The sequence below is a fragment of the Castanea sativa genome, chromosome 12, assembly GCF_040712315.1.
Source record: "Castanea sativa cultivar Marrone di Chiusa Pesio chromosome 12, ASM4071231v1".
NCBI classification, from domain to species: Eukaryota; Viridiplantae; Streptophyta; class Magnoliopsida; order Fagales; family Fagaceae; genus Castanea; species Castanea sativa.
Window position 1 is genome coordinate 17,234,485 of NC_134024.1, and position 25,029 is coordinate 17,259,513.

General features: G+C 37.7%; 1 protein-coding gene across 2 annotated transcripts; it reads right to left on the reverse strand.

Annotated features, from left to right (window-relative positions):
• Positions 1-2,116: 2,116 nt before the first annotated feature.
• LOC142619532 (E3 ubiquitin-protein ligase UPL2-like) lies at positions 2,117-19,928 on the reverse strand. Of its 2 annotated transcripts, none has more exons than XM_075792663.1 (17): positions 19,748-19,928; positions 19,419-19,541; positions 16,185-16,280; positions 15,873-16,079; positions 9,152-15,695; positions 7,929-9,001; positions 7,523-7,822; positions 7,232-7,436; positions 6,395-6,672; positions 6,003-6,298; positions 4,403-5,522; positions 4,176-4,322; positions 3,939-4,019; positions 3,557-3,782; positions 3,290-3,429; positions 2,629-2,735; positions 2,117-2,491 (listed from the first exon to the last, which is right to left on the reverse strand). In XM_075792663.1, exons 2-17 carry the CDS (start codon positions 19,512-19,514, stop codon positions 2,389-2,391), a joined length of 11,019 nt encoding a protein of 3,672 aa, XP_075648778.1. In that variant the 5' UTR covers positions 19,515-19,541; positions 19,748-19,928; the 3' UTR covers positions 2,117-2,388. The 2 variants fall into 2 exon arrangements, with proteins under 2 accessions (XP_075648778.1, XP_075648777.1); XM_075792662.1 differs by having other exon boundaries at positions 7,929-9,028.
• Between the last annotated feature and the right edge of the window lie 5,101 nt (positions 19,929-25,029).

The following is a 25,029-nucleotide window of genomic DNA, read 5'->3' on the forward strand; positions in this document are numbered from 1 at the left end:
CCAATATGATTCCTTAATCTCCTTCTCTTGGCTTAGTCTAGAGAGGAGGCACTATCAAAGTCGAACTACAGAAAAGCATCATAGAGAAAACAAAATTTAGTTGATGTAGAATATTAAAACCATATATAAATTTAACTCTTAATTTTCTGATAAATCCTGAGGGGTGAAGGCACTACGTGAGGGAGAGAGAGGTGGTAGGTGAAGGCTGTGAAAGAGGGAGGGAGGCAGACTAGCAAAGGCAGATCGTTGAAACATGAAAGGGGAAGAGTCGGGTTCTTCTTTTCTTAAAAATTAAACGTTCTAGGATTTTCCCCCTCCTATAACCTCAGCCTCCTCTAAAAGAAAAAGAGCAAATCCCTCAAATTTAGGATGGGAATCCCTTGATTTTCAGAAGTTTATTTACTGTCAGCTTCCAGCCCATTTTTAACATTCAAATAAATTGTTTATGAATTTATAGTAAACCTCAAAGTTGTAGATTTTTTACTCTTCTTTTCATGCTGCAAGAATCAAGTTAATCAGACATCTGTACAAGAAGTTATGGTAATCATACTGAAACAATGCAGGATTTTTTCATGTCAGAGTTTTTCCAATTTTGGTTTGAATGAATTTCTTTCTTCCCTTTTTTGTTCTCACACGATTTGACTTATTTAATGCTTCAAAAACCATGCTCTAATTCATCGTAATTAAATAAATAAATAAAAATTAGTGATGTGAAAAATTGTGGAGGCTCTAAAGCTTATGTGACACAACCTAAAAAAGTCAATTATTGGTGTAACGTCTTCTAAAACCTAATTCTAGTTGACTTAGGAAATCTCAATTATTAAATTACAAAAATACCATTGATTCTAGGAAATTAATATTAAAAAAAATCATAACCCTATTAACTACTAATATCTAAAATACAATTGACAATAAAAACTAGTCTTTGAATAAGCGCGTGTTCAGAGGCTTTTCTTATTTTTTATATAGCTATAAAAATTAAAATTCAATATAAACAATTTTACACCATTTATGAATGAAGACAAATTGAATCTGCGAAGGAAAAAAAATGTTCAATTATTTGAATAAGCAAATAAAAATAAATCAAATTTGAATGGTGTGAATAAAATAAAATACCCCCCCCCTCCCCAAAAAAAAATGTTAGATGCAATAGAGGAAGCCATGAACAGTGAAATCTTATGCCCCTTCACCAGCAGCAAAATGGTGTCACCAACTACAAATACCTTGATATTATTCTAGTGGAATTTGGGCATGAACTGATATGATGTTTTGGTGCAATGAAGTGGGAGAAGTTAGGAAATCATGGATTCGTGATTATGTGTCTTGGTATTTTTTTTTTTTTTTTTTTTTTTGAACAAATACTATTTATTCAAAAAAAAAAAGTGGGTTTGTGCAAACTTTTTTGGTTTTTTTTTTTAAAACAAATAGCAAGAGTGTTATAATATGTGAAAGAGGGAGGAACCCAGATGGAATAAACTTTTTTTTTCTAGCTAAAATTTAGGAGTTTTATTAAGAATCCACAGCTTAAATAACTTTAGAAGTCCCTTAGAAGTTAGAATAGATACAATAGAGGTAGGGTTGTGAATTAACCAAAAAAGAGTGGGCTTGTGGCAACTTTTTTGGTTTTTTTAATTTTAAATAGCAAGTGTTATAATATGTGGAGGAACGTAGTTGGAATTAAAAAAAAAATCCTGATAGGAAATGTTTTTTTTTTAATTTAACTAAAATTGAAGAGTTTTATTTAAAATCCACGGCTTAAATGACTTTAGAAGCCCCTTAAAATAGATACAATGGGCTCTAAAACTGGATAAAACCTAATAGAAATTTCTTTGCTCAAGCGAATTTGGTGCAAGCCAAATGAGGACAATACAACACAAAAATTGAAGAGTACAAAAATTAAAAATAAAGGAACTCGGAATCAAATACCTAGGCTTACTTAGAGCCTCGAAAATTCAGCACTTAAGATTGGAGTCAATACCAGACCATTGGAACAATTTTAATAGAAATTTTATTTTCAAGTGCCGCATTCTTGACCTTGTCTAATAATTCCTCTTTTTTTCTCTCTCTGTATTTCTTTTCTCCTTTTGAACAAGAGAAGGAACTATAATCACCAAAGTAAAATAGTAAAGAAGAATAAATAATAAAAAAATTCTTTTCGATGGGAACAAAAGAGTAGTTGCACTAGAAAAAAATAAAAAGATTTTGGCAAAATCAAAAACTGCCAAAGAGGCATTTCCCATAGCAAATATACGACTATACAGTATATAAACATGTATTAACCCAGCATATCATGTGCCCACAATTAACACCCCGGATTCCCTTTCTTGATTGATGTTGACATAATCTATATTATCTACATGGCTACTTTGCAGCCTCCCTTAATGATTATCAACCGAATCCAAATCCTTCATTGGCTTCATGAATTGCAAGCAGTAGTCTCTCCTCTAAGTGTTGTTTAGAGGGATACTCTGGTAGATCCAATTGGTTGAAACTGCATAAATCAATAGTCAAAAATCAGAACAATTATACCAATAACAATGTTAGTGGCAACAGAGTATTAACAAAGATCATAAATTGAAGTTAAGTGATCAAAGACAAGAAATATTTAAGGAAAAAAAAAATACATACCAAGTATGAGCTGAAGGCAAGTGATCAGGGCTGCCATATGCTTTGTGTATCTGAAACTTTTGTGAGCCTGAAATTCCTTGAAGTGCACTGAAACCTTCTAAAGGCACCTGAAGAATTGGAAAGAACAGTGATCAGACCACTAACAAACTAACTCAAAACCCATTATGTGACTAAAAGGCAAGCGAAGTATATGCAGAAAACATATCATTCAGTACAAAAGAGGCACTGCTAGTAAAAGAACAAGGCATGCTAAGTTTGTCACAATATTCAACAATTGGCAGCATCCTGAAACACTAAAACAGAAAGCTGTTGTTGACCTGACAAGAAACAGTGAAAAGCAAGAAAATAGATGACAATTATAGCTGATACTGTTGTAAACCCAGCATTCAAGCTCAGACACAGGACCAATGGATAGATCAAACATAAATATGAAGTGGGTGATTGTAAGAGAACAGTAAGGGATCAAATACTTCAACAATAAGCCAACAAACATCATAGGCATGTCCATGTGCATATACTCAGACCAAATCACATCCTTTGAAATTAAACAGATTTGCTATTTAGAGGTCTGGCAGAACAAGATCGCATTCTTTAAAATTAAGAGTTTTGTTCAATAGATCTGATAGAAAATATGTTACAAAAAGGGAATGAAAGAAAATACCTTAGAGGTGCCTGTCACAAACTGCAAAAGACGAGCCTTATCCTCCTTGCTGAAGCCCTGAGCAACTTCCCAAAACCACTGAATCACAGGGGATGCAGGACTATATCCAGAATACTCAGTATTGGCCCTCATATCATCCACTGAAATACAGATGCAAAAAAAGAAATTGTACTTAAGATCCATTTAAAGTAGAGGGGGGGGGGAGATGCAGGAATGACATCATCTACGAGGGGTAGAAAGATTAATCAAGTGATGAAGGAAACTCACGATCAATATCAGGAAGCCCACTAATCAATAATTCAAGTTCCTTGTCATTGAAGATAGAAATTAATTCCCTAGGAATTAATTCATTAAACCCTTCCATAAAGGCATTTATTTGAGGACGAATAGCAGTCGTTAACCGATGTTCAGCAACTAGATCAACATATTCGTGTTTATTCTCCTCTGTAACTTTAATATTCCGTCCACCAGGAATGAGTTCATAGTCCGTCACCTACATTAGATTCACCACATGTGAACTTTTTTTTGACAAGTAGATTCACCACATGTAAACATAACAATAATGTTTTTCACCAGAGAAACCAAAGTTCATAAAGGAGCCTGGAAAATCCTTTCATTTTTGGATGAGTTAGTCTGGAAAAATCCTTACCTCTGCTCTTTCATACAATATCAGCTTCTCCTCATCAGCATCAATGCTAAATGTAAGATCCAGAACATCATTAATATCATTCTGCAAAGGCAAAGAAGCAAACATGCGAGAAAAATTAGAGGAAAACCAAGAACATTTTTCTTGTTTTGACAGATGGAAAACTAAGAACATACAAGGAGAGAGAACCCCGGGGGGGGGGGGGGGGTGGTGGGAGAAGAAGAGTTGCACATAGCCTACCTCAAGCATCCACTTAAGGTTTTTAAAGTAATCAGGATCAATGGCTTCAATGTCATGATAAGTAACTTTTGCCCCCAATATATGCTTGTAGAAAGATCTAGTGAAATGGACATCCAAGAGTTGCCCATCAAAAAGTGCTTTTCCAACCTGAAAAGGTAAGAAGGCATAAGCAAAAACCACACAACCAGCATCTCAGCCCAATACACACAGCAAAATAACATACTCACCACTCGTCCAACAAATTTGAAATATGAAAGATGTTCTGTTTGGAAAACAGAGTTAGGGTTTGGCTGAAATGTTGATTCATTGCCCACTGTTGTAAAAAGCAGTGCTCCCTTGTCAAAAATAACCCTGGATAGCAATTGATACCACTCCCTTGTAAGTCCACCCGCATCAATACCTTCCTCTCCTTGAAAGTGAACTGTCAACCTTCCCTTCAGATCCAGAGTGGGTCTCATACGCAGCTGATTATATGAATCTTCAAGAATGTAAGCTCTCCTTACAGAAATTCTTAAAGGACTGTGATGATGATCATGTTGATGTTTGATTTTCGATCTGAAGTGAGCACGCTTGTTGTCAAAATCAATGAATCTAGGAACCTTCAGCATGAGGGAGAACGATTTCTCCAGCAACCCAGGATTTTGCCGGAGGAAAGCATTTAGCAACTTCCTATGCTTCTCTGAAAACTTCACAAAAGCAATGTTTTTGTCATCAACTTTCAAAGCATGGCCTGAGGTTTTCTGTTGGCCAGCAGAAGTGCTCGCATCTTCAACCTCTGAAACAGCTGCAATACTAAATTCATGACTAGAGCCTGGCTGCACTGGATGTAACTTCTCACACACCACAAAGAAAGATTCTATGTATGGTAAGATGTTCTGAGAACCCGCAGGAAGCGGCGTCATTACACCAGAGGGTTTAGAGGTGGATGTTTTAGATGAAGTTAACAAATCAGGCACTGAATCAGAATAAGTCTCTATTTTGCTTATGCAAGTGCTCAGATCCAGCCATAGAGGCTCCAAAGCTGAATTAATGTCCCATACCTGAGAAAGAGCAGCTGTATACTCCTTTTCAGGAAGAATTTTTGGATCATTCTCTTTCTCTTTCAGTGATGCAACAAGAGAGCTTAATGCCTGCAGAACCCTTAAGATTGCAGATCCATCAGAAGATGATGTACTGAGGAGTGCATCCAGAGTTTCACCAAACGTGCCTAACTCAGACATAGCAGATCTAGCCAAACCTTGAACAGCTACTGCTAGCTCAGTAATAAAAAGACGACAATGAGTTGGAGCATTTGCCACCAATTTCTTCATTACCTCCGCCACTAGAGCATATGCATTATCTGACAACCTGGGGACATGATTTGTCAGAGTAAGTGTATATACTACTCAATGTGAAAAGCCAATATGAAATCCACTCTGAACACAAATATTCAAACCAAATCGGTAGCATGTCACAATGAACTTAATAGAAGCAACAGTGCAAGTGTGGAAGGGTCAGTCCTGTATCAAATACACGGGATTGTTCCATGGCCATCTCTAACCACAATAATGTATCCACAGCAGATGCATTAGGTACAACTCATGAGTGAGACATGGCCTAACCACCCCCCCCCCAACAAAAAAATAAAAAAAAACACACACACAAAAGACATTACACAAATATATTGATGAATCGATGGAAGTGAAAACATTTCAAAAAGAGTACACCCAAAACATGGCCAACAAGAGAAATCCAGCTATCCAGGTTTTAGTAGTCAAAAGTATAACAGTTTGTAGGATACAATGGCAGAGAAAATGCAATTTATATATGCCAAAAGCCACATCATACCCCTCTCGAGCAAGCAATGCGCATAGAAGTCGAAGTTCTGCTTGCGGCAGGCTAAGCAGTACGGTTCGAGAATCAACTTCCTTAGGTGCATCAGAAGTGGTGGGTTTTGAAGAATCAACATCTTTTGAAGATGTGGAAACCCCAGAAGAAATTTGGCCAGGTTCTCTATTCATCCCAACATCTGATGTGGAACTTTCTGGACCAGACGGTTGTTCAGAAGCAGATGCCCCAGATTTGTCAGATATATCTGACTTACCTTGAGCATTATCAATGATAACCTCCAATAAGTGAAGAAGCTGAAAAAAAGAACATGCAATCATGTCAGCCTTATGAACAAAAGACTAAATGAACCAATATAAGAAAACCAAATACTGCATCATGCAAAGCATCACCTGTTCAAGATGCGCTATACTCCTCAAATAAAGGGGTTGACTCAAGAGGCTCAGAAGCAACGAAAGGGATATATATCCTCCTTGATTCTCACTCCTATCCATTTCATCCTTTTCAACAACCATCACAGCTTTACCCCGTCCCTGATCAGCATTTTCTGGCTCTAGTAAAGCAGGGTGAGGCAGCCTAAATTGAAGCAAAATCTTTGCCACAGATGGGTGATTCCGAGACAAATATGTAAGAGTTTCAAGAATTCGCCGAGATACCAAGGGAGGAACACCTACAAGAACAAATACATGAGAAAATGGTGACTAGTTGCCTACGACTACATGTCAAAATCACTGACATCAGAACAAATGTCTTTTTATGCATGTCAAAATCACTGAGATGCAACAAAAGAGTCTTAAAAATCCATCAAAAGTCTTCTATTTTTTTCTTTTTTCTAGGATAATTCGATAGTTGGAGCCCAGAGGGGGGATTTGAACCCCGGATGGCTCGGTTGGAAACACCAGCTACAAGGCTCTTGGCAACTGTCAAAAGTCATTTTAATTATTTCTAACCTCTATCCTGTCCATTTTAAAACTCAGAAAAGCAAGATTTATATTTTTCATACTACCACTTGGACTGCAAAGAAACATAGATTAACACTAGATAGAACCTGATCAACACTGAGTGGCTTCAACATCCTTCAAAGCACCAGGAGCTCAAATTACAATGTATACGTCAATCAACAGATAATCTAAGACCATGGTCCACACATTCTTGAACAAGCTTGACTCAATAACAATCATGTGGACAACCAAAACTTTCACATGGATAGATTAAATAAGAAGTATTACCGTCAAAAGACTGAGGACGTGAATACATCACATTACTCTGGCAAGCATAAAGCCGAAAAGAAGGCTCAGCAGCACTCAAGTTGTTTACATGCTTTCTTGTATCAAGCATTAACATGTCCATAAGAATCTTCACCAGAGAAGTTCTGGTTTCATAATGAGCACATAAATTCAAAAGAAGCCTCTGCAGCTGACCTTTGTACAGCGGCTGCAAAATTATGTCCATTTAATGGAAAAATCATGTTACTCAAAAAAATATGCATTGATCATGAAGGAGAAGATCAAAGTTTATACCTGAACTACACGAAGCAGCCTAATCATGGCATGCAAGGCATCTGTGTCAACCAGAGGAGCTCCATCAGCTTCAACCAGCTTAGCTCCAACCAACCTCCGGGCAACACTCCCCCCAGCTCTTCCAAGTCCAGATCCTATGCCTTCATCTCTTCTTGAAGGCTCACCTCTGCGATTCCTAGAGTACATACCAAAGATGGTGCGACTATATCGGTGTGCAAATCGTTCACGTAACATATTTGCCTCCGCAACAAGAGCAGGTGTGAGATTTGCAAGGATAGCATCAGATGAAGTTAATAGAACCTGATGGAGAAACATATGAAAACTTTAAAGAGGCTCACTTTCAATTCTACATTTGCTTCGCTAATTACTAAGTAAACATAGAAAACACACTCCAAGGACAAAGTACCTCTTCCCGCAAATCTGAAGGAAATGTTGCAATTATTGAGACTGTGTCCATTTCAACAGGTTGACCTTCCAGTTCCTGAGATTGATGTAGCCTTTGTGCTTGCTGCTGTGCTAGAACTTCAGCTCGGATATCAGGGGGAAGGGCTGCAAGGAATTCTGGATCAATATCTCCAGCATTCTGTGGCTCAGCATTCGAGGGCTGAGCAACTTGACCCTGTTGTGCTGAAAGAACTTCAGCACGCAACTCCTCTGGAAGAGCATCCAAGAATGCAGGATCAATTGCCCCAGGACCAGCATCACTATTGATTTGCTGTTCTGCAGCTGGACCATCCTGATCTGCTTCTCGGCTAGAACCTTCTGAAACTTCAGTTACACTATGAAGAGATGCATCTCTCCCACCAACAGCAGTTGAATTCCCAAAAGACACAACTGACCTTCTTGCACGAGCTGCCTGTGCATCACCCAACGGCATTCTATCTGTAGAATTTTGCCTTTCTCCTCCATCATCATGGCCATCAGCACTTCCAATTTCAACATCTAGGCTTCGAAGGCTCTCGCCTATGGTCGCCCCACTTCCACTACTTGCTTGGCTCACAGCTTCAACATCTCGTACAGCTGCATCGTTGTGTTCAAACTGCATTTCAACAGATTGTGATTGTGTACTAGACACATCTGTTCCTTGTAGAGACTCACTAGCTGTAGGCCTTTCATTAGCATTGCCAGAGCTATCGATTACTGCAGTTGGACGTGATGCATTACCACATTCATTGTTTACATTGCTTTCAAGAGCAGTTTCAGGCCTTGCACCTGCTTCTGATTCCTGTAACTGATCACCTTCACCTTTACTTTGAGGCTCCTCTGCTGTTGTGTTCTGTTGAGAAGGCTGCTCAGGTGTCGGTCGCCTCAATTGGGAAACAAGCAGCTCCTCAAGGCCTTGTGGCACTACACCTGCATTTGAACCACTTGTTTGCTGGCTATCATCTATCCACAAGTTCAAACGGTGTCCATGGCGCCCATTCCTCAGGGATCGGAAAATAGAATCCAACCGTGACGAGGTGCTATCCAAGTTCCTATCTGAAAAGACCATGTCACGGGCATTATCTGCAACAGTGGGTTCCAGCCTCAGAGGTAAAGAACTTTAAATATTAACATAGATGAATGAATTAAGCCACAACTAAATGTAAGAATCCAAGGTCTAAAAAACCATCTATGGAAGGAGCTTACCAGATTGCCGAGGAGCAGCTGAGTGTGCTGAGGATGAAGGTCCCAGTAGAAGAGGATGTCTTGATGGGGTAACATTGTCACCGGTTCTGCCCAAAAGACTGTAGATGGATGTAGTACGCCCTTCCCGTCTAGAACCAAAAACTTCAACTGGCATCACATGGAGAGTTTCATTGGGGAAACTGTCTCTACCAAAAACCTCAATATGATCTAAAACATTTATTCCATTTATGCCCTCCTCCAGCCTAAGTATTACTCCATCCTCATCATCATCATCATCCTCTTCTTCTTCCTCCATTATTTCCTCATCAAAATCATCATCATCAATCTCATGATCATCTTGATCCGTGTCAGGATGGGGCAGATGGTGGACTTCATCTTCCTCCAGATCATTGTGCTCCTCATCATCCTCATCGTCATCTTCATCAACTTCATCCCCATCATCCCCAGACATCTCCTCATCGTCATCTTCATCAAGATTCTCTTGTCCATGAGGCTGGACTTCAAATTGTAATTCAACAGTATCAATGCCATTGTCAAGACCCCTCGCATCATCAGAATTTTCATGCATATAGTCATCCCCCGTAGCAGGACCAAAACTTCCATCTAGATCTTGGTCATGTTCCATGTCATCTGTAACAGCCTCAGAGCCCCCATAAGTTTGGACAGCATTATAAGGCTCAACATTGTCAGCTGGCTCAGAATCATGATTGAATTGAGATGCTGTTTCCATAGACTGAGACATGTCACCAGTATTATCTGTTCTTCCGGGTTGAGTAAGATCAGAAGGTTTTGTTGAGTTATCACCCTTCAAATCAGCAGCATGGATGTGTTCCTTGGTTACCAACTCCAGAGCTTTAATTAGACCCATAACAACTTTAGGCGAGTCAGTATGGTCCAGGTCCAACACTTGGAGAGTAGAAGTCAATGACCTAACCAGACCAACATCTATAAATGTGGCAGAAGCTTCTGCTAGAATGTATGAACCAGTAGGTGTACGAGCGCCCAGTACATCATTAAGCAGATCAACAAAAGCAGGGATATTATTTCCTGGTGGGCTAGAACCATTACATGAATCAACAAACTCATTAAATATACAATTGATCTCTGTTAAAACCCTCCTCCTTGCTTCTGTGGAGCGGACACAAGACGCAACCAAAAACTGGCTAGCCCTGGTTGCTAGTTTATGCCTCCAGTCGCCATCTATTTTCTTGTCCTTTTTTGAACTTCGAGAATATAAAAGAAACTTGTGAAGAATGTGATGAAATACTCCACCCATGTGTACACCAGCAGGACCCTTTTGTTGAGCACCCCTGCAACTACTAATTTCAGCATCTCTTCGAAGAAGAATGTGCACAGATGAAGCATACATCAACAGAATCTCAGTCAAAAACTTCAATATAAATACAATCTTTGCAAGTGATGCAGAAGCTTCGTCACCATTGGCTTCATTCTCTTCAGACGTGGTGGCAATGGCTTTTCCTTTTCCCTTAATCGCAGTGACATCAATGTCCATGTCAGTTGATGATGGGGTATCAACAACATCCACACCCACATCATCTTTCAGGGGAGGAATAAAAGTACAAACAGAATCTAAAAGAAGCTCAATCACATTTATAAAGCTCTGAGGAGATTTCCGATGAACTTTGACACTCTTTGAATTCAGATCATTACTTTTTCCATGCTCTGTCCCAGAAGCAACTGAATTGACATTACCCAAAGAAACTTTCCCTTCAGTAGTTTGTATTTTTTCTTTCTCCAATGATTTTTCTTTTTCTTTGAACTTATCCTTGTCACGATCTTTCAGCAAGACAACATAGGGCCTTTCCCCAACCATCTCAACTTGGCACACAGACTGAGCAGCCTGCATGAAGACTACTGGATCCCGTGAAATAACAGAGTTTAAATTTGACAGGAAGTTACGGGGAGTGACTCTTCCATTTGAATGCCTATTAGTGGCAGCCACAAAACTGTGCTTTATCTCAGATTCCATTGCCTGCTGGAGAGTTTGGGGATCTTCAAGAACATGACGGATAATAGAAGCAGCCAAATTGTCAAACCCAGGAAAAAGGCTATTTGTTGGCAAAGAAAGCAGTAAACTTAATCCTCCAGCATCAAAAAAGCTAACAGCAACAGTATGAGTTCTGGTAAGAGTAGAGCACAGTTGGAGAACAGCATGCATCGTCTCAGAGGGAAGCTGGTTCTTGATGCAACTACAAGCAATCTCAATAAGCCTCTTCTGCTCGTGTATATCTGTATGCTTTGGAACTAATCCCAATGCAGACTGCAATCTGGTTTGCTTATCCTCATCAATGCTGATAGATGCCTGCTGACTATTAACATCGTCACGCTTCAACTGCTCTAAAATTTCAGAATTCAATTTTTGATCCACCTGCAAGAGCCGGTCAACAGCAAGAAAAGCAGTTGTTACCCACATAGGAACTTGGCCTTTCTCCCTTCCAACCAATCCAGAACACCACTGCGAAAGTAGATCTGAGGCAACTGCAACCAGACCATTCTTTGTGGCAACTTCTCGTGACACTTCATCTTCATTAAGAATTAGCGCAAGAACATGAAAAAGAGCAGATAGCATGGTGCTATTTCCACTTTCAGCAATCAAACTACAATCCCTAACTCGGTCAACAATGAAGGAGATGACATTAGACCTGTATTGTCCATCATTTTGGGAGCAAATCATCACAAGCAGGTCTCGAACTGGAAAAGCAAGAGAGTCCTTCATCTGCAGAAGCTTAGTACAAGTAGATAACAACTCCTCAACGGGAGGAAGTTGGACCATCTCTTCTTCAAGCTGCTCTGTATTGTCGTTGGCAATCGCTTCCTTTGTGTCTGATTCAGAGTTCCCAAGGGACATGGCAAGTGCACGAGCAAGTTCATCATCTTCTTGAGTTTCCTCTGGATGGGAGAACAACCACTCCATTGCTAACTCCACACTGTTTGAACCAACTTGCCTCAGAGCTTCTTCAGCACGAGACCTGGAAAAACCCATCTCAACAATTGTTGAAATAGTAGTTTCATTAGGAGGGGGCCCTGTCAGACGAGTACCAGTGCTATTGACATTTTTCACTTCAATCCCAGAATAGACATGTCTGATTATAGTAATAATAGAAGTAATGAAATCATAACTGCAATCAACAAACTGAGTGTTAGTCCAAACAGGAAGCACTGCCTTCAGCACCATGGACTGAAGAACCTTTACAAAAGTCTCTGCATCCCGTGGGAAGGGCACATTACTAGTTGTTAGAGGATGAGCAAGCAAGTGCTTTGTAAAAGGAGCTAATATGAAAGATGAGGTCACCAAGTGGTCCATAAGTTTCCCATAGCTAGCTAGAGGACCATAAATCCATGAATGATCTGTATCTTCATTTTCATCCTGCTTTACAACCCCATCATCAGTTTCCATGGGAGATGCAGGAGTCCTGTTCACAGCAAACAGCAATTGACTGGTGGCTTCAAATGTCGTCAAAACTGATTGAATAACTCCATGCCCATACAAGCAATTCAGCAGAACAGGATTGCAGGAATCTGGCCTGTCCAGTAGAAAGCCATCGATAAAATCAATAACCTTACCAAAGTACCGACACTTTGTTGATATGGACGCCTCAGTTCCAGAAGGAACTACATGACCCCCAAAATTCATGTGATCCAGTGCAATGGATGCAAAAGTAGAAGCCACTGATTTTGAAGAAGGGGAAACATTCAAAACATCATCCCGTCGACGAGAAGGAAGCAACATTACCTTCCCCAACTCTTGAAACAAATGGGTAATGTGAAAAGAAAGTGACCTCACCATGTCACAGCAAGAAGTATAATAGGATCTCTGCTTATCAGATTCCTTTCTACCAACATCTCCAGCAGCATCTGAATGATGGAATTGATTACTGGCTCCAAATCGCAAGTTTGAAGGACTATCAGTACGTCTTTGTTGAGAGCTGGTAGGACGACCAAGATCACGATATATGTTTAGAAGGTCAAAAAACTGGGATTCAATACTCCATCCAGACGTCCTCCTCCTCAGTAATGGATCAAGTATCTGCCTGAAAGAGTTGAATCTTTGCTCTTCTGTTCCATTTGTACTTGTTTCTGACTGTTGTGACTCAGAGGTAGAACCAACACCATCATCCTCTACCTCAGGCTTGACATCTTCAAGAAGAGAGATCTGCCACAGAACTTCTCGATGTACACGCCCAATATCTTCCAGAACATCCTTACTACCATTTCCGAATTCTGTAAGCAATGCACTAGCCCAACGGTTGTCTTTTGAGGCAGCAAGAAACAAAAGGAACTCAACAAGGAAAAGTGAAGAAAATATTCCACTATCCTGTGCCATTTTTGGATCCAGCAAAAAGGACCCTGAAGCCACTCCAAATCCGGTCAAAGCATTCTTCAGATGGTCTCTGAGAGAGGAACAGAAAGCACGTGCTAGTGGAGCAGAGTGATTTTGTGTAAAACCTTTGAAAACCATGGTGCTATGCAAAGCAATAGACATCCCATCAAATGACTGTGCAATGCTAGGCCTTAGAAGAAGCTTCAGTAAAGCTTCAATTCCTGACTTCTCCACAAATAACCGACATGTTTCAGAGTTTTCCATAGTCCTGTGAACCAGTACCATCAAATGAAAGATGCACAGCTGGATGAACTGCTCATCATTGATCCCTTCTGTAGCTGAGTCAACTTTTTCAACCAAACAGCAATGGCCTTCACTGCCTTTGTCTTCAGGATCCATTTCCATTTCAGTGCCCCCACCTAATTTCCCCAATGACCCTGTACAGTTACTGTCCCCAAAAGAAGCAATCTTATTAACAATTTCTATGATAATATCAACACCAGTGCTTCTCAGAGAAGATACATGGCGTAAAAGCTCTTCCACAGCATTTGCCAAAGGAACAATAGCATCATTCATTGCCGTAACATATTTCTTACTGGTGAAAATGTCAACAAGAAACCGTAATGCTGAAGCTTCCTTCACTGCCTCTAAGCCTTTGGCATTAAGGCAAATGGCACCAAGACCATTAGGAACACATGTAAGAGCCTTTGACGAAGGCAGTATACCAGCTACCACCGATGATAAAAAGGCAGCTGGAAGACCCAAATCATCCAGAGCAGGAAAACATGTTGGGTCTTTGTGGATTATCTCACTCATAACAGTCACAGCTGAATAATAAATGTCACCTCCAAATTTATCTACATTGCCAAATATCAGTGACAGTGTAGCAGGTAAAGAACTTTCATGGGAATGTTGGGATCTAGTAGAGTTGCCAGGGGCATAGGTGGCAGATCCAAGTGCCTTCAGTGAAACCTTAATAAGCCTTTTCTGGGAGTACAACTGATCATCACTGTGTCTTGAGCTCTCACCAATGATCATTGAATTATCACTACCCCCAGCTAAACCAATAACCCTATGCACTTCTATCTGCAGTCTTTGAGCCAAAAGCTCAACTCCACCCAACTCTTTAAACAGGGAAACAGCTGAACTACTGTAATCCATGAGCTTTTGTAGAGTTTTAACAGCATAACAGACAAGATGCATATGGGTAGGATCAGAATCCTCCAAAAGAGGTAAGAATGTAGGAACCATGCCTGACCCCCTAATATTACTCCCGGAACTCGAGGATGAAACAACATGGAGCAAATAGAAGTGAAGAAGTGCTTCAACAAAGGCAAGTGACGATGGATCATTGGAGGTCTTCAGCGATAAAACAGCCCTCTGGAGCACATTCAAAAGTATCATGCGATTCCCCCCAGCAAAACTGATACTAGATCCACTCAAAATCCGTGCCCGCTCATGAGATGATGTGTATGCGGCTAACTGAGCTCCCAAGGCAAGCATTGCAAGTGTCCTAATGGTTCCAGAAACAGATTCTTCAGACCGCACAATCCTGATTAACTCATTTGTATACTCTGGCTCATTAGCAAAAAATGACACAAGTTCGTCATGAGCATCATTAGACTGAACAAGCACAACAAATGCAAGAAGGCAAATCCGGCTGTACAGCCTGCATATTCTGGGTGAACGGAAAGCATGAGCATATCTAATTCTTGTTAGCAAAGGAAACCGGAGCTCAGGAGGTACATCGTACTGCTCAATGCACTGTTTCAACAGTAACAGATCATCCTCTTTCCGTAAATGCAGATCCGGTATCTGTATAACTCTCAAACTAGAAGTACTTTGATTGCCTCTATTTTCCTCTGTGCTTTGAGCATTAAGCCCATGCATTTCAAAATAAAGGGTAGAGCCTATCCGGCAATGAGACTTGTCAGAGTCATTTTCTACATCAGATGGGAACAAGCAAAGCCCTTCCTCCTGGGTTCTCTCATTTGCCATTACGCAAGAATACAAACCTAAGCCCTCCTCCTTGCTTCCCCACCCCTGTGCTAGAGACAGTAGATAGCTGTTCACTGAGCCACAACCAATCAACTTCCCACCTCCATGCAGCTTGGAGGGATTAATTTTCACGAGTGCAGATAGAGTTTCTAGTGTAGCTATAAGAATCTCTGGATCTGTTGATGCAAGTAGGAGTTTGAAATTCTGAAGAGGGAGAAACGGTATGATATATATTAGAAAAGAACCAGTTGAAATAAAAGAGATCATATAATATAATAGCACCTAAAGCTAACAAGGCTCGTGATAAAAGATCCAGGTACATAGTTTCATGTCCAACTTTACTCAGTAAAACACATGACTTGTGACACAAAATCAACATACCTCTAAGCCATCAAATGAACTCTTGTTATGGCAATTCTCTAAAATTGTTTGCATTACTCGTAAAATTTGTAAAACTGCATGTTTAGGAAAAGGACTATCATCTTCTAAAATTTTATCTGACATGAGGAGGTCATTCCTAGAAGAAAGGTATGTCTTGAAATATGTATCAAAATGCAGAAACAGCGGCCTCCAATGGTGAAAGTTCCCCTGTATTAAAAGCAAAAAATTAAAAAAGGAATTTAAAAATTAAAATTTTGAAAATAAAAACAAAACAGAACAGAACTGCATACAGCTGAAATAGCATGCTATTACCTTACTGTACTCCCAACGAAAACCAGAAAGAGGTATTGCTATATCTTGTAATGGACACTGTATCACCTTATCAATAAAGGCTTTGATTTTTGGCGGCTGCATGTTATGATAAAGAGTCAATGTTTTTAGCACGTTAAAGGTAGAATAATAATAAGATTTTTTTTGGGGACAAGTAAAATTTCATTGATTAAACATAGAGTGCCCACCCATGTACACAAGAAATATGCATGTACACAAAAATTGAACATGAAAAAACTACAACAATCAAACAAATCAGGAAAAGTAGAAAAATAATATTAGACTGAAGTATTCATCCACTTAAAGAAAGTCTTGATGAATAAAAGCCAAAAAAATGAAACCCTTAAAAGTCTGAGCATCCATCTCCCGCCAAATACCCCACATGAGACAATAGGGGATCATGCTCCATATTGGACTGCACCTGCTAACCTTGCCCGACCAACTAGCTAAGAGCTCCACAGCACCTCTCGGCATAACCCAGTAAACCACATTCAACAACCCTCTAGCAACAGTGCAATGGAGAAGAAGATGATTCATAGTTTCCCCATCCCCCTTACACATGCAATACTAGTAACACAACTAATTGCTACCTCCAGTTGAACAAGAACAAGATAAAAATTGAAGGGAAGCTTCATGTTGACTCAGCCCCCCTTCATGGAATTAATTAATTTGTATAATATTTTCCTATGATAAGTTAGCAGTAGTTGCTAGCGCAAAGGGGTCAAATCTTCTCCACATTCCTGAGCCCCTGACACCACGCAGGGGATGCAGTTTACATTCCACAGCCAAGAAAAGCACACACACACACACAGAATGCATACATTTCTGCAATGACACCACATAGGTAAACTCAACACATGCGGTAATGTCAGTTTTAAATACTTTGGAAGCCCACAACTTTTTGACAACATAAAAATCAATAGCAGCAGAATAAACAGTTATTCAAAATAGAAGTTTAAGGTGGACCTATAAAACACACAAACATGAAAAAAAAAATTAAGTAAAAACACGTGGAGGACTATAAAATAAACAAATAACAATTTATCATAGGGACTTGGCAACAAACTAAGTACTCAATTTAATATAGGAAGAAAATTCAGTGACAACATCTGAAAATTGCTGTTAAAATCTCAAACTTAAGAAGTAATATTCAGACTCATTAAAACAGTAACCAAATTCAAAAAGCAGAATTAATCTAAAGAAGCCGGATTTATATATATGTACCTGTAGATAAATCACAATCCAAAATCTAATGTAACCACTTTTTTTGTTTGAAAGAGATAAATTGTATTAGAAAAAAAATTCAACAAGCACACTGGGAGTATTCTAGCTGAAAATTACACAAGAACTCTAAAATTACAAAGATCATTTAGCTCAAATAGTTTATTCTAATGTAAGCTCGCTTTTAAATACAGAAAAACATATTTTAGTGTTTTGGTTGCAGATTACCTTCCATTTCTACCATCTCATCACTCAGATGAATGATCTAGGTATAAAGTGACTAGAACCTAGGTTACCACTGAGATCTGACCTTTTCTACCCCACTGTTTGCAATACATGAGAAGCTGCATAAACACACCCATATAGTTTTTTAAGTATCAAATAGGCCTAGTATAAGCACCCATTGATGATTTAAAACCATGTAGAATTAGACAAAAACATATTTGAACAATTTTAATGTATACGTAACAATTAGGTAAACAGTCCAGAAGTGCAACTATGTCATCAAAATTGCTACCTTTGGTAAGCACATTGTCCTTAATAATTACTCACCATGTCATCCTAGTTTAAATTTCAATTTGCACTTTTTCTTCCATAAACAAATTTATTTATAGATCATAATCCCAACTTCACTAAACAAGCATTATGTGCAGAAAACGCTTGCTAAATGTAATAAATGCTAACACAGACCACATATTCATTAAATAAAAAATTAAAATTTCATTCGGTGGTTCCAATTAGTAAGAAATTCAACACAAACTATCATATGTTTAAACTAATTCAGCATATTGATCCTATTACCCGTACTATTGGTATTACATAATTCACAATTTGACTTACAATTGCATACATGTACAAATACATGAAGTTACAATTTATAGATTTTTCTCAACTTCTTATGCCAAAAGCCTTGTAGCTCAACTAGCACCTCTCAGTGTTTCTAACAAAGACGTTTAGGGGTCAAATCCCCCCCCCTTCCCCCAACAATCGATATATCCAAAAAAATAAAAATAAGAACTTCTATTTCCTGCACACTTTTTACTACTACACCCCACATGCACAATTCTACAAGAATACAGGCCTGAAAGCTAAACAGATACCCTTTGGGAATAAAAATAAGAGCTACAATGACAATCATGCTGTGCACTGACCCACACAAAAACAAAAGCTACAAATTGTGCAACAACTTGCACCATATACAAGAAAGGAAATTCACACTGCACTAAATAATGCTTAACAGGGCATAAAAAATAGATAAAATTGATTAGCCACACAAAAATTAAAATTTTATTATTGGTAATTATACACACACCCAGTAGGTCTAGAACCCCATGACCTCAACCTCCACCATACTCTTAAAAACAAAAGGAGGAAGTGCCATTTGAGCTATTTTAGTAACAAAATTATGAAGCAAACCTCTCAGTCAGATAAAACTACAGCCTAGTAGAAGAAGAAAAAAAGTTTCTAATAACCCGCCACATGCCCAAATCGCAGGCTCTATGAAAAAGTGAAGTTTAAAGTCGGACCTTTAAAAAAAAGCTTAATTTATTTATATAAAAGAAGAGCCCTTTGGACTCGTCTCTAGCCAGTAAAACCTACTATACCCCACCCGCCAGAACCCGTTGCCAGGTAATTCAAGGGTATTCACTCCTGACGGGTTAAGCAGTTTATGCTCATGCCCCAAGAGCATTGAAAAAGATAAGCTTTACAAAACGGGCACCAATACCAACAGCCAAACACTGATTAAAAAGCCTACCCAATTAAAAACAAACCAAAAAAAAAAACCCTATATATCACATATATCAAATCTAAAGCAGTCAAAACATACGAGTCAAAAATCAAAAACCCTAACAATTCTGACAAAACCCTATATTCACAAGCAGCTGCTGTATATATGTCACTCTCTCTCTCTCTCTCTCTCTCTCTCTCTCTCTCTCTCTCTCTGTATATATAGAAATATATATATATATATATGGTTGAATAGCGAAAACTCACGGTCTCGGAGTCGAGTTTAACGGAGGGAACGAAGGAGCCCTCGCCGGACAAAAGTTGCCGCAGCCGCGACGGCAAGGTCGATCTTATCGTTGCCATCTCACTTCTCCAGACTGGTCTACTTTACTGTTTTTCAAAAACAAAAAAACAAAAACAAAATCAAAATCAAAAACAAAAAAAGAAAACAGAAAACAGAAACAAAATCAAAAGATTGAAGTAACACTCAAAACCCTATATTTAACCAAAACACAAAACGCTGCGTTTCGATTCTCCAAAATAGAATACACATAGATCGGATTTATACAGAGAAATAGAAGTCAGAGAGAGAGTACCTGAGAGAGGAGAGAGAAGAGAGCAACGGATAAATTCACATCCGAGAAGAAGAAGAAGAAGAAGAAGAAGAGAGAGAGAGAGAGAGGCGAACCCCAAAGGAAGAGAGAGAGAGAGAGGGGTTTGAGGGTCTCGCTCGCAGAGTTTTTATTTTGTGTTTATTTTTTTTGTATATAATAAACCAAACAAAATGTTGTTGTTTTTGTTGTTGTTGGTATAGAATTGAATTTTTGCTTTTGTGTTGTGCTGTGCTGTGCTGGTTTAGTTTTGGTAAAAAGAAAGAGTAATTTGAAAGGGGCCTTGGAAAAGAAGAAAAAAGTGAGAGAGAGTGTGTGTGTATATATACGTGGTATAGTGAGAGCTGACACACAAACACAAACAAACAGTCCTTTCGTTTCGAGTCTTTCGACTACGGGAGGGGGGACTGACTTGACAAATGCCGATATGTGGTTTTGCATTCGGTGTTACCTTTACTTTTAGCTATTTACCATTTTTTTGTTTTAGGTTTTTACTTCTTCTTTTTTTAACTTTAAAAATAGGTTTTGAGAGAAAATGGATTTTTTATGACGTTTTTATTTTCATAATTGTTATGTATATATGAAAATTTTATTTATTTGAGAATATATTAAGTTTATAAATTATTACACTAATCAAGGAATAACCATTGCAATCATTTTAGAGAGAATTGTTATTTTGTTTTTAACTATTCATAAATAATTTTTTCCCTATAACAAAAACTTAATCAAACTACAGAATAGTTAACACAATAGGAATAGCTATTACATTACAGTGCATATTACTAGGGTTGTAAATGAACAAAATTGTTCATAAATAACTCGGGTTTGGCTCAATAAAAAAACTTGTTCATGTTTATTTGCTTGTAAGCAAGTCAAGCTTAACCTGTAGTTGTAGACTTGTTTAATAAACAAGCCGAGCTTGAGTAAAAAATTCGTTTATGAACAAGTTTGTGAACATCAGGGCTCGATACAAAACAAGTTGAGCCTAGGATTATTTATGGGTTTGGTAAAAATATTAATATGAGCTTGACAAGGAAACTCATGTTTTTCTATGACTTAAATTAATTAGGAGTCGAAAAAACTCATCCAAACCAAATAGAATAGAACAAGCTTGATATGGGCTTGATAATAAAGTTGTGCTGAATTTTAATATCAAAAGCATAATATTGAGCTTGAGTTTGGCTTGACTAGTGAATCAAGTTAAGCCAAGCCAAACTCAAACTTTTATATTTTATAACGAGATCAAGCTTTTATATTTTATAACGAGATCAAGCTTTTATACTTTATAATGAGATCAAGCTTGAATATTATTTGTAAGCTTAATTCAAACTCAAGCCAAACCTGAACATTCTACATCAAGTCAAATTTGAACATTCTCCTTTTGTTGTTGAGTAGAGCTTGAACATTCACAACTCAACAAAAGCTTGTCTCATTTGCGGACTTACATCTTACAGCCTACCAAACAAACCCCAAGTCTAACAATATTCATATATAATAAAAGTGATTTTCGAGTAAAGATTGTATAAATATGTCATTCCTTGTAAAAGAGATGTTGCAATGATCACAATATATAACCTAAATAAATTATAAACAAAATTGTGAAACTTATTGTATTTATAGTATATATAGTTTCCCCCCCCCCCAACCCCTCTCTGAGATCTAAGATTATAGGACTTATCAAAAATACCCAAAAAAAAGGGGGGAAATTTAGACCCAGGATTTGATTTTAATTCTAACCCAAAACTAATGTTTAAAATATATAAACCTTAAAAGTTCCTCTTTCCATATATAAAATTGAATATTTACAAACCTCCCAAATAAATGTAATTGAATGTATGATCAATTAAATTTGAATATCTCTCCGGGGAAAAAGTGACTATGAGCAGCAAATTCATCAATTATGTGCAAGAATATTGCACACAAATTTAAAAAAAAAAGGATCATTTTTTTAAAGAATTTTTTAGAGAGAGAGAGAGAGAGGGAGAGAGAGAGAGAAAATTGAGTAAAGAGATCCAATACAAGTATAGTTTTTGTGTCAATGCTAACCTTTGGTCAGAGAGTCAATTTTAATATTCTATCACATTTTCACCATCATATCAAAAAGAATGATTTTCTTTTACCTTTTTATTTTATTTTTAATGGGATGCTCTCTTTTACATGGAAAATATGTAATATATATATGTTACATAAATAACAAATTCTCAATTCTTTCAATGTCTCATTTTTGGTACTTTCCCTCATTTAAAGTTTTATTTCTTCAAACATATAGAAAGAAGATTGGAAAAACATGTTAAAGACCAAGATGGTAATACTTTTGAGACAGCTTCGAACATTAAGAGCACATACACCAAAGCAACACATGATTAAAACCCTAAGAAAGTTAGTTTAGTTCTTTTTTTTTTTTTTTTTAAGTTATCATTTATTCTAACTTTTGTTTTTTAAAATATCATTTTAGTTAATGATGAACAAATCGCTCTCTCTCTCTTTATCTCTCTGAAATAAATGTGAATAAATTTACCAAGACCTCAAAGGTATATATCCAAAAATATATCCATACAACTCGATAATGTGAAAGAATGGTGAGTAGATTTGGTCAAAAACCATAGGATAAGAAACATAGTGAGTTAACTACAAAATTAAAGTCAAGAGCCATGTAGCTTAACTGGTTGGCATCTTCTAAGGTATTGATAAAATCTAAGGTTCAAACCCCCTATTTTCCGTTGTAATTGTCAAAATCAAATAAATAAGAGAGAGAGAGAGAGAGAGAGAGAGATTTAAGGTATAGCAGCCTACTTCAAATGTATCTTATTAAAACTTCACTTTAAAAATCATCCAAATTTAAAAGGTGCCAAACAAACACTAAGTATAAATAACTTAACATTAGAAGGATTAAGAATTTAGGATTTGAGTTGAAATCAAACTCAAACTAAGGGCCTTTAATATAATTTTCCATTACTATTTGATATAATGTTAGAAGAAAGATATATCAGAAACAAAAATAAATAAACAAACAAAAATGTTGAGTATTGACATTAAAATAAATAAATAAAATAATATTTTTATTTAGTGTCTTTTTTTTCTTGAAATAAATGACAACATTTTTTTTTTTTTGAAAATAACAGTGAAAATGTGATGAACTATGACAAAATGACCATATTGACATTATTATAAAACTTGGAGAGTGTAATTTACAGGTTCTTTTAAGGCAAAAAGTTTTGTTCGATTGTAAAATAACCCCTCACTCGAGTGCATAAAAAATTAACCCATCAATTCGCAAAATACTCCCTACCCCACCCACCCACCACCACCACATCCCTCCATGACCCAACCTCGTGCTCTCGGTAGCCAATCTCTCTTGCAACCCTCCCCTGTTGTAGATTCTTCCATTCACACAACCCAATTAGAAAAATGTTTTCCAAATGTGTAATCAAACACCGTAATATAAAATTTTAAATAATATTTTCAAGTGGAAATTTTTTATTTTTCAAAAAATAAAATGCATACACAAACTCATGATCAAAATCTCAATAAAATCTGTTAGTTTCACCTATTTTCTCAATTTAGTGTCAATCTTAAGGTTGAATGTTCCCATTAAATTCACAAAACAATCTAATCAACCAAAGTCTAATACATACAATTTCAAATTCTTTTTTTCCTCTTTTGTTTTTCTTTTTGTATCCAAATTTTATTAGAAAAACATAGAGCTCCCAAAGAAGCCTACATGGGGTCTTTGCTAAGAGCATTCCCATTAAGGATTGCATATGCTAAAAGATGCTTTTATTTAACATTTATAACCCAAAAGCCTACTCTATCAAAGATTGTATATGCTAAAAGATTTGCAATATTGCTACAGTGTGCTCTCATTTCTGAGACCGCACTGTAGCACCATGCTATCATTTTTTTATTAATTTATTTCTCTCTCTCTTCCGTGTTTGTCTCCTTCCCAAGTCTCTCCTCTCTCACTTCCCCTCTGTCACACCATCTCACCCAAGCTTCTTCCTCTCCCTCTCACCATCTTAACCAACTCTTTCACCACTACAATTTTTTTATTATTTCTTTCTTCCTTTTCACTCTCTCTCGTGCTCTTCGTACCTCTCTCCTTCTAGTGTCTCTCTCTTAGGCAAGCCCTCCATAGCTCGCCAAAACATGCCACTACTGTTATTCTCCATACCCACATGCTCTCTCCTTGTCATCATCATCGTCGTTATCTCCATCCCCACTGTCCGATCCGAATACGATTCCTCCACCATCCGATTACCCTCCGATCTCTGCGCTATCTCCATACCCACATGCCACTGCCGATTCTCGTGCTCTCCGTCCACTCATTTCCTTTTCATTGTCTCTCTCGTGCTCTCCGTTCACTCCTTCTTACTATTTCTTTCATTTTCTCTCCGCCTCTCTGTTTCCTTTTCTTTCTACATCTCGAGTTCGTGGGTCTTGGGTGTGGCCGGGATGCAATGCTGGGTGTGATTGGGCTACGGTGGTGGATCGTGGGTCTCTACGGTGGTTCGTGGTGGGTCTCTGCGGTGATTTGGTAAGTGAGTTTTGAGATTTGATATCGGAGAGTTTTAATTTCAGTGGTTTTGATTGATTTTGGCGGGTTCTTGGTTTCGGTGGCTGGGTTTATGGGTTGATCGGGGTGCCTTTGGGTACTGGGTGTAGGTTGATCGAAGTGGTTTTGGGTCTTTGTTGTGATTTTGTAATTCTTTGATTTGGATGATTCTTTGATTTTATGGCTTTGGATGTGGAGGTTTTTTTTTTTTGTGGTTGCGGCGATGGTGGGTGGATGTGGTGGTTATGATATGGGTGGGTGGATATGGTGGTCAGCAGCGTTGGGTTGTGAAAAAAAAACACAAAGGAGAGAGAGACAGAGAAAGAGAGAGGAAGAATAAAAAAATGATAAAGAAAGAATATTTAAATGAAGTGTTAAAAAAATAGAAATTTTGATGTAAAGAATGTTGTAAAGTGGTGTGTTATATGTTATAAAATTGAGTTTTGAAATGATAAATGCTAAATCTTTTAAAAGTGTTGATGGGAATGCTCTAAATATTGTCACTTGTGTATAGACCATATATAAAAACTTTAACATAATATATCTCATGACTAACTATGAATAGTAGAGAAAAGCTAAATGGTTCATATGAAAGTGATAAATAATCAATCACAATTTACCACTTGCAATTTTACAACCCAAGCCACCCAAAACCCACTCCATCTGGGTTTGTAAACTTAAAAAAATTTGCTGCAATCTTACTATTCATAAGTTG